This window comes from Rhinolophus hipposideros (assembly GCF_964194185.1).
Source record: "Rhinolophus hipposideros genome assembly, chromosome: 16".
Taxonomy (NCBI): domain Eukaryota; kingdom Metazoa; phylum Chordata; class Mammalia; order Chiroptera; family Rhinolophidae; genus Rhinolophus; species Rhinolophus hipposideros.
Window position 1 is genome coordinate 58,595,181 of NC_138062.1, and position 10,588 is coordinate 58,605,768.

The window sequence follows — 10,588 nt, forward strand, 5'->3', positions numbered from 1 at the left end:
CGATGACTCAGGGAAGTGCTTGCTACAGGTTAATTCATTTCTGCAACTCAACAGTGCAGGCTCAGCTGAAAGGGGAGCTGTTTAGACTGGGGAGGACAGTAGGATGCGTTCTTTTCTTTTCTTTTTTTTAAGTTTAAAATAATTTTTATTTACTACATATAAAACCCTCTTTACTCTCATTTAGAAATATAGTATTGGTAGCAATTCCTTTTCTACAATGTCTCTTGTAATGCCAAATATAGTAATTTCTTAATATTTTGAGTCCTTAATTTTATAAAATTGACATTTAAGAAACTGCTTTGAATAATATTTTTGAAATGATTTAATGTAAACACATTATGCACATATTTGGTATATTCGTTCTTTTCTTTTCAAAAATGCTTTATTCCCTCACCTCTGTTCCTCGTAGGGGTCGAGCTGGCGCCCTTTACCAGGTGGAACTTACTATGCTTCTTCCTTTGCCCCCCTCCCACCTTTCTCCCATTCATCAGGCATTGAATATTCTTTGAGTAACCACTCCCTTCCAGGTGCTTTGGTGGGCCTTGAAGATAAACAATGAATCAGATATCGCCTTGCTCTCATGGAGGCCAAAATAGAGCAGAGGCCTAAAGGAAATGAAGACGTATGTCCGCACAAGAACCCATACTTGAATGTTCACAGCAGCATGATTCACAATAGCCAGAAAGTGGGAACATCCAGATATACATTAATGGATGAATGGATAAACAAAGTGTGGCCCAGACACACAATGGAATACTACTCAGCCACGAAAAGGAGTGAGGCAGTGACACTCGCCAAAATGTGGATGGACCTCAAAAACATGATGCTGAGGCCGGCCCGGTGGCTCAGGTGGTGGAAGCTCCTCATGCTCCTAACTCCAAAGGCTGCCAGTTCGATTCCCTCATGGGCCAGTGGGCTCTCAACCACAAGGTTGCTGGTTCGACCCCCGCAAGGGATGATGGGCAGCGCCCCCTGCAACTAGCAACGGCAACTGGACCTGGAGCTGAGCTGCGCCCTCCACAACTAGACTGAAGGACAACCTCTTGGAGCTGATGGGCCCTGGAGAAATACACCGTTCCCCAATATTCCCCAATTAAAATTTTTTTAAAAATTTGCTGTAAAGCCAGAGACGTGACATCAGAAGTCTAGCTTTCTGTATCTTCTTGAATCAGATTGGTCCTTCACGCGAGGTAACCAACACCAGGAACTGACTGTCCACCACTCCTGTTCACCTGGGTGTCAGAATTTCCTTCTAGCTCCTTCTCTCATGTATGCTGTCTGCTTGGCACCCTTCAATGGCTGTAATTCCTGTTCTAGAATCAACTAGAATCATAACTTACCCCAGGGATGGGGCACTCACTGTGTGCCAGTTTGGTATGTCCACAGCATGACCTCATTTGCTCCTCACAGTAGGCCTATAAGGCAGGCAGAAGCCCATTTCACAGAAGAAACTGAGGCTGGGCTAGAGGACCGTCCCAGGGTTGAAATGACCAAGGTGGCAGAGCTGATTCCAGTCATTGCTCTCTACTGCCCCCTTGTGCCTCGTTAGTACACGTACACCTACCCTGGTGAGGACAATAGGAAGAAACCCGCTGGCCTGGGAAGCACCTCACCCTGGGTGTCCTGTCCCACCACCAGCTCCTCCTGCTGAAAGAAAACTGTGCAGTTGTGCAGCCAGTGTTGTCTTCGGTTTTTATTAGGATGTGATTCAGCCTCCCAACTTTGGAGGGTCCAAGTAGATCCTACAATGGCTGCTGCTAATCCAGAGACTGTTGCTTGCTGCTGTCCAAATGTCGAGGTGGGGAAAGTATCTAACGGCTCAGCGGCACAGACTGGGAAACCGAGCAACGTGAGTAAAACAGGGTGGTGTCTGAGGGACTCTGGGAGCAAACATCGCTCTGCGCTCTCCAGTGCTAGGTGTCTGGGTGGTGCCCTTCCCTCTCTGAGCCTCAGTCTTCCTCATCAGTAAAATGGGAACAGAGCCAGTACCTACTTTTCATTCATTTCACTAATACATTAGGTGTCTGGGTTCTGAGAAACGTCCAGGGCTGAATGAAACAGATGGTTACATACAGTTTGGAGGGGGTTCTGGGCAGCTTTCTGCCAAAGTGGCCAGGCTCTAGCACCCTGTTGTTCAATCAAACACTAGTCTAGGTGTTGCTGGGAACATATGGGGTAGATTTAGTTCACATTACAAGCAGTGAACATTAAATAAAAGAGATAATCCTTGCCAATCTGGTGGACCTCATGCAACAGAAAGGCCTCAAGGTTTTTCTGAGGAAGAAAGACTTCTGTTTCCAGCCTGCTCTACGGATCTTAGACTTGACTGTTCCTACAAATGGGTAAGCCAATTCCTTGGGATAAATCATATCTATGTAACATACCTAAAATATGCAGTTATATATACAAAATTATAGATTAAAATATATCTATATTATATGCAAAATATACACAATTGTATGTATAATTGTATACACATAATATAAATAAATACAATGCTATATATTAATAATATTATATACAATGAAATACAATGCCTTCTTTCTACTTGTTTATTTGATTATTACCTGTCTTTCCTCATATCAGTCAGGGTTCTTCACACACACAGAATTATTTGGTTTTCATTATATATATTTGTATTATTATAATGAAAACCAAGTAATTCTGTGTCTTTGAAGAACCCTGACTGATATGAGGAAAGGAAAGTAATAATCAAGTAAAAAAATAGATGAAGAAGGCAGATGGTGATACTTGCAAACAAAGAAAATAAGCAAGATAAAAGAGAAAGAGAGTGAGGATGCAATTATGGGGTAGTCAGGGAAGACCTCTTTGAGGAGGTGACTTTTCAGTGGAGACTTGAAAGTAAGAGGTTAGCATCATGGGAAGACTAGGGGAAGGGCATTAGAGATGCAAGTCACAGCAGGCACAAAGGCCCTAAGGCCAAATAAGCCTGGTGAGTTCTAGGAACAGGTCAGAAAGCGGACCAAGGTGCTAGGAGCAAAGACAGAAATGGGTGTGTGTGTGTGTGGATGGAGAATGTGGGTGGGGAAGGTGGCAGGGTCAGGGGAGGTGCTATTGTGGGGGTGGGAGGAGGTCACGAAGCTGAGGCACCTGGCACAGCCCCCAGAACACAATGGATGTTCAATAAATGTTTTATATTATGCTGGAGAGCTGGAGAAGCTGACTCAGCAGGACTCCAGGCTCCTTGGAGGAAAGCCCACAGCTTCCTGAAAAGGCCAAGCAAATACCCACCCTGCCAGTCTGCAGGACTGCAGCTTTCAAGGCCAGGTGAGACCTTGTTATTTCCCCAAGTCCCAGGAAAACTTCCAATTATGCAGATCGAAACCCCCTCATGGACCCGAGGTGGATCCAGGTGGCTCTCTGTAGAGCTTGCTCTCAGCAATGTGCAACCCATGGAAAAAGTGGGGCTCCCCTTACTATGCAAAGTGCACAGTGTGGCTTTACTTTCTTTAGTGGATTGAATTGTGTCTGCCCCAAAAGATAGTTCAGATCCTAACCCCAGTGTCTGGGAATGGGACCTATTTGAAAATAGGGTCTTTGCAGATATAATTAGTTAAGATGAGACACTGAATCCAATGAGTAGTGTGCTTATAAGAAGAAGGAAACTTGGACAGAGATGCTCAGAAGAGAAGGCCATGTGAAGATGGAGGCAGAAATTGCAGTAATGCATCTATAAGCCGAGGGACACCAAAGATTGCCAAGCCGGAAGAGGCAGGTAGGATTCTCCCCTAGAGCCTCTGGAGAGAGTATGACCCCAGTGACACCTTGATTTTGGACTTCTAGCCTCCAGAACTGTGAAAGAATACATTTCTGTTGTTTCAAGCCACCCAGTTTGTGGTACTTCCCTATGGCAGCTCTCGGAAACTCATACATCCTCTCAGCGTGAAACCCAAAACTCTTGCCTGGGCATCCCTCATGATGTGGCATCTGTGAACCCTCCAACCTCATACCTGTGATCTAGCTGGGTTCTCGTACTGCATTCCCTACCATGCCAAGGTCTTCTTTGCACATTTCATCTTCTCTGCCTAGAACACTGCCTCCTGCTTTTAGATATTTTGTTAAGTTTGGGACTCTAGCAGAATAAACAGTTACAAAGAGACAAAACCCACATTGTGAAAGGAAGAGCTGCCTGATGTATCAGTTAGACATCTAATCCTGCACCTGTCTTTTCATAGTTATGAGACCCTGGCCAAGCCCTTCTGTGTCCTTGTTCTCAGTTTCCCCACTCAATCTTCCTTCAGTCCCTTAATCTGCTTCTGGTGGCCTCAGGGCCTTTGCATGTACTGCTCTCTCAGCATGGAATGTTCAACCCCTACCCCAAGCCTCCTTCCCCTGTTCATCCTTCTTCATCCTTCACAGCCCAGGGGCAGTGCCTCCCCCAACCCAGTCAGACCCCACCCTGGCATTCTTCAAGGGCCAAGAACACACCTGCAATTTCACATTGGGTTGTGAGGTTCAAGGAGACGGCCTGTCTCTGCCCCAGACTGTGAGCGCCCCATGAGGGTGGCTGTCTTGTTCTCCATGTGTCCCCAGCATTTTGTCCAGGGCCTGGCATACAGTTGGTGCTGATCATTAGAATGAATGAATGGAGAAAATGAGGCAGTGAGATAAATAATCTCCAGGTTGCCCTCAGCCCAGGCTCCACAGGAATCTGCAGGAGAGCAGGAAGTGAAGGAAGATACTGCAAGATAATGGTAGCAGGAGGGGCTTGTGGCCACAGGGTGAGGCTTCCGACCCCCCCAGGGAAGCTCGAAGATGCCGCATGGAAGGGCTCACTGAGCTGGAAGGAATAGAATTGTAGGTTGTCTGGCACCAGACAGAGATGCTTATGTCGAGATGCAGCTGGACACAGCATCAAGAAGCTGTACTCATTTCTTCCAGAACGAGGAAGATAGAAGCCTTGGCAAAGGCACGGCTCACGACCTGGGACTGCACAGTGAGGCCACTATCCTGCAAACACTGACCTACTGAATAGGGAGAGGGATTCTCTGCAGCTGGGGGAAACTCACTTGAAATTCACATTAGCAGCTGCAGTCAGCCCCATTTTTGTCTCCACCAGGCTTGGAAGAGGAGCTATCTTTTAAAAAATGAGGGGAGGGAGTGTGGAAAAAGGAACTGGGGTGAACAAAATACAAGTTCGTAGGACGATACTGAGGGTGACAATTACTTCGGGCAGCCTTCGTCAGTTAGACAGCCTATCTTAGCAGTTCAGTTCCACACGTCTCACTGAATTCTCACGACAACTTTGTGAGTGAGGCATAATCGTCCCTATTTTATAGATAGGAAAACGGAGGCACAACAATGCTTGAAGAATTGCCCAAGGTGGCCAAGCAAGCCTGTTGGGGTTTGAATGAGAAGGTTCTCCAATTCCAGACCCAGGTGTGCTTTGGTCTCAGCAGGGCCAGAGTTGGTGGGACCGGAGGGTAAATGGTGCTAAGTGTGGCTGGAGACCCCTCCGAAACATGAGCATTTGATGCTGGAAGCAGCCCACCGAGATCACCCCACATGATTCCACCTGTTATATGGGAAGAAACAGACCCCATGTCAGGAGCAAGTGACTGCTCTCAAAGCCAGTTCTTGTCCATTTCAGAGCATTCCTAACTACACCAGGGGTTCCTTGCTTAAAAAAATCGATCCTTCATTTGGCCAAACTGCCAAGTCTGGGTGTCATGAGACCCCTTTCTACATATCCAGGTATTAGCACTCATCTTACAGAGCTGAAGAGAAAGACTTATACGAGGGAATATGGAAAGAAAAGAACATTCCAAAGGTGAAAGAACAGGAGGTCGGCCCCAATACCGTCACCATCTTTCCCCCAAATGCTTGTATTCCTGGAGACAAATGCCTGCAGACCATAGTACGGGGCAGACAGGAGATTCTCAGCTCTTCTGAGAACCGGCAACTCCCACAAGTGCTCTCACAAGTACATGTGCAAAATGTTGAGATTGAAAATGACTAGATTTGGGAGAGGGCTAAGTTCAAATTCAAATAAGAGGTGACACCTTCCACGTCACAGCTTCTACTAGGGCACAATCACAGGGAAGTTGAAAACTCCCCCACCAGCCCAATGTGCATTTGAACAGGACCAGTCATATAATGTGCATATCAGACCATTTGAGTCCAGTATGTCCTATACTGGACTCAAACCTGTGTCCCTTTCATGTCCGTTGTGCACCAGCCTATTTATGAATCTCGACACCCTCGCCAGTTGGAGATGCTCTGCAAAGTCTCTTTTCCAGGGCGAACACGTTCAGTCTCTTTGACTATTCCTTCCCAGGTGGTTATGTGACTAACTCTTGGTTATCATCTCCTGGGGGTAAAGTCCTTGCATGAAAGGGGAAGAGAGATGAGTGGTTGTCTTCAGCCAACGAATGAAGGCAGCCTGTGCTGAAGGTTGTTTTCTCTTATCCAATGCCTCACGAGAGAGAGAGAGATCCTGGTGGCTCATGGATATCAGCAGTGAAGGCACATGGCTTCCCTCCTACATAAGCTTTTATTCCTTCTGGTGACTGTTACCCAGTCACCCAATATCTATTGAGTGCCGAGTATGTGTTAGGTTCTGTCCTCGTACTGGCATACAGCAATGATCAAACCAAAGGCCGCTGCTCTCGTGGGGTTCTATTTGGGGGAAATAGACTTTAAACAAGATGAATATGTAAAACACTTAGCGTAGTAGATAGTGTGAGACTCCTAGAGCTGCCGTAACAAATCCCCACAAACTCAGTGGCTTGAAACAACACAAATGTATTCTCTCATGATTCTAGAGGCCAAAAGTAAGTCTGAAATCAGTTTCACTGGGCTAAAGGCAAGGTGTGACCAGGGCTCGTGCCTTCTGGAAGCTCCAGGGGAGAGTCTGTTTCCTGCTTTTTCAAGTTGGGGTGCCTGCATCCCTTGGCTCATGGCCCCCTCGTCCCATGACTCCAGTCTGTTACTTCCATCATCGTGGCTCCTGCTTCTGCAGTCAAATCTCCCTCTACCTCCCTCTTATGAGGACCCCTGTGATGACACGAGGACCCACATGGAAAATGCAAGATCATCTCCCCATTTTAAAATCCTTAACTTACTCAGGTTTGCAAATTGCCTTTTGCTGTCAGGGAACGTTCTCAGGTTGCAGGGGTGAGGACGAATATCTCTGGGGGCTGTTTTTCAGGAACTTGGAGGGGGTGATAAAGGGGTCAAGAGGTCCTCTCTGAGCAGGTGGCCTGTGGGCAGAGACCTGAAGGAGGTGAGGGAGGCCTAGGTGTCTGAGGAAGAGCATTCTGAGCAGAGGGAACAGCCAGTGTGAAGTCTGAAAGTCAGAGGCAGCTGGGCACAGTGAAGGACATGGAAGGAAGCTACGGGGCTAGAGGGGCATGAAGGGGATGGAGAGTGATGGGAGTGAGCTCAAAGAAGCAGGCGGAGGCTGAATGCTGGCTTCTCCCAGGATGGGCATTTGCCCCAGGAGTTTAAGCAGGGGTGTGATACGGTCCCTTTAGCTGCTTCAGGCAAAAATACGCTATTACCTGGATTCATGGAAGCCCAGGTAAGACTATTGTAATAGTCCATGAGATGGTTTAAAATAGCATGGAAGCAGGACCTTTTTTGGCACTTTGGTGGGGGAGGAGATGGGGCGGGACTCAATCTTAAATAATGCAGCAGATATCCATTATGGGTCTGGCCTGGTCAGCGGGCGGTGCCTCCTGCACCCCACCTCGGAGAAGCACCAGGCCCTCTCCCTCCACAGCTGACATGGAGACCTGGGGAGCGGTACCTGGGAAGACCTTCATCCTGCCATTCTTCCTTCACATCCACGTTTTCCATCCGGAGTGTGGCTTCTGTGGTCCCCATGGGAGCCGGGAAGAGGCACTAGTTTGAAGCAGGGATGATTTCTGAAGGAGAGCCGTGGGTGGAGGTTTTACTGAACAATCATCGTAATAACAACCCCCCACCCATGTGCAACACCTCACATCCATCTGCAAAGGGCTCTTGTATCCATCATCTTACTGAATCATTGCCCAGCTCTATGAGGCTTCCCCATTTCACAGGTTGGAAAACATAAGCATAGAGAACTGAAAACACTTATGTGGATCTGGAGTTTGAACACAAGTGAGAGGCTGAGACTCCAGCTACAAGCCCCCCCTCCCTTTGACGCTCTGAAATCCACCCTTATCTTGAACTTCAACTGGGAAGCCATAAACAAAGTAAAGTCATTTATACTAAAGTGTTGATGACTGATATACTTAAGCTTCCTTGCTGGGATTGACACTTTCATATAGGACCTGGTCAACACCAACCCATCCCTATCTGCTCCAAGCCACCTGCCCTGCCCCTGTGCCCCCCACAAAGAAGCAAGTCCTGATAACCTGCTGACCCAAGGGACAACAATAGCAGTGTGCAGAGACTGAGGTTGGAAGTCAGGATCATAAGTATTATCAACCACCAAATGCCAGTTTTATTTGTATTGTTCTAGGAGCCGACTAGGGGCAGAGGCTGGGTCAACGCAGCACTCGGATGGTGGCTTAAGTGCTGGGCTGTCTGGGAGCAGAGTCAGCTGCTGAGTGAGATTGAATTTGGGTATATCCTGGAGTATGCCGACTCTCAGGCCATTCACCTCTTTGAACCTCAGTTTCCCTATCTGTAAATGAAAGAGTGGGCTAGAAATCATCTCTATGATATCTTTTGGGTGTAACATTCCAGGATCTTATGACTCAACTGACACCACAAGTTCTGTGCTTTTAAACCACTGTTTCTCCACTGAGGGTGATTCTACTCTCCCCGACCTCAGGGACACTTGACAATGTTTGGAGGCAACTGTGGTTGTTACAACTGGGGGAGGAGTGCTCCTGGCATTGAAAGGATGGGGGTCAGGGATGCGGCTCAACAGCCCCGTGTCCAAGACATGATCTGGCCCCAAACGTCCAGAGACCTGAGATTGAGAACGCTGTTTTAATCGGCAGGTTTGTGAAAGGACTTCAGGCACGGCTTTGCCTGTCATTACAGAGGGACTCCTGTGTCAGCTCATCCCCTCCTCTCATCCTCCAAACAGCTCGTGCTGTTGTCCTCACTTGCCAGCATCTGAGGTCCCCCACCTCCAACCCCTCCCCTTCCCTGATGCCCCGCTGTCTCCCTGTAGAGCTGGCACGTGGCTAACAGTTCGAGTGTGGCATCTGAAGACCGGCACTGGGTCTCAGCCCCTGGAGAGGGTGGGTCTGCATTTGGGATGTGGCTCAGAGAGGAGGAGCCTGAGGCAGATGAGGGCCAGGCACTGACGGAGGGGTTGGCTACAGTGAGACCCCCCTGCACACACTTTGGTGAGAGTTTCTCACTCGATTTTTGTCACTGTCCTCAATGTCGTCATTCATTCATGGAGGAGGGACCGTGAGACGCAGTACGCCAAAAAAAAAAAAAAAATCTTTCTGACGTTACAGGCAGACACCACAATCCAGAACCTTACTGCGAGTGAAAGTTCACGTCAATGGAAATTCATTGCCTACCTAAAGGGAGTGGTCTTTGCATCAGTTTTCCTTATCCTGAGCTGGGTGTGATCTCAGCCCCCATGAAGGACCCCTCCTTCCCCCCGCCCCCCCCCCCACACACAGCAGAGACCCTTGGAGCCATACATGTCGTGGGACCCACATCCTCTAAACGTGGGTGTGGGTGGGCCCATGAGGGGCCCGGTCCACTCTGGCTCTCCCATCCTGACTTCACATTTAAGGGTGGGAGGTGAGGCAAAGGGAGTGACAGCTGAGAAGTGTTTCTTTGCGCTGTGGTACTGAATTATTAACACATCACATTGAAGTTCAGATGGAGAAGGAGGAATCTGTCTTCAACCGTCGCCCTCCTCCCCATCCCACAGGCAAGCCTTTATGTACACAGTTCTCAAAGCCTCTTCCCAGATCCGCTCACAGTGTTATAAATAGGAAAGGTACAGAGATGGGACGTGGGCATTTCGGTCTCTTAGGAAGCGTCCCAGAGAGCGGCTGAGGGTTTTATCTGCCTAATTTACAAACACGTCCTGAAAATGGTGCGATCTTCTGCCCGCAGGTGAGCGGTGGGCATGGAAGGCGGGTTGGGGGTGTGTGCCGGTGGATGGAAAAATGGATGGGTTCCCACCCAAACAGTCACAGGACCGTGGCTCTCTGCTCCCACCCTCCCCATCGGCCAGAAGGGGGTTTGCAGCAGCAGATGCCTGGGCCGCCCTTCCTGGGCAGGGCCGGGGAAAAGGAAGGTGCACTCACCTCGGCGGCGAATGCCGGCTACGCCGCGGCCTCTCCTGGTTACGCTCAGACAAAGGCGAGCCCAGCGCGGGAGCCGCCCGGCATCCCTGGTCTTCCGAGCGCGGTCCCCGGGCCTTCAGAGAATCCACGGAAGATGCGCGCAGGGGCGGACTTTGCATCCAAGCAAGGTCACCCAGAGCAATGTGGCCGGCGCCGAGGGGCGCTTTTGTCCAGGGGTGGGGAGCGGCTTGCCGCTAACAGTCGGCTCCCCCTCGCTCGGCGGCGGCTGCGTCCCCTGTCATCGTCGCAGCTCGTGCCTCTAAGGTATTTTCTTCTTTCCAGCTCGCAGCTGGTAGAGGCTCGGCTTCCGT

The 10,588-nt window shown here is 49.0% G+C and overlaps 1 protein-coding gene across 1 annotated transcript in view; it reads right to left on the reverse strand.

Moving 5' to 3' along the window:
* ATCAY (ATCAY kinesin light chain interacting caytaxin) overlaps positions 1 to 10,588 on the reverse strand; it is a 27,506-nt gene extending 16,918 nt beyond the window's left edge. Inside the window, exons 1-2 of the mRNA XM_081076275.1 lie at positions 10,239 to 10,588; positions 7,772 to 7,889 (exon numbers count right to left, since the gene is read on the reverse strand). Coding sequence (XP_080932401.1) covers positions 7,772 to 7,848 — 77 coding nt within the window. The 5' untranslated portion in view covers positions 7,849 to 7,889; positions 10,239 to 10,588. The remainder of the gene's footprint in view (positions 1 to 7,771; positions 7,890 to 10,238) is intronic.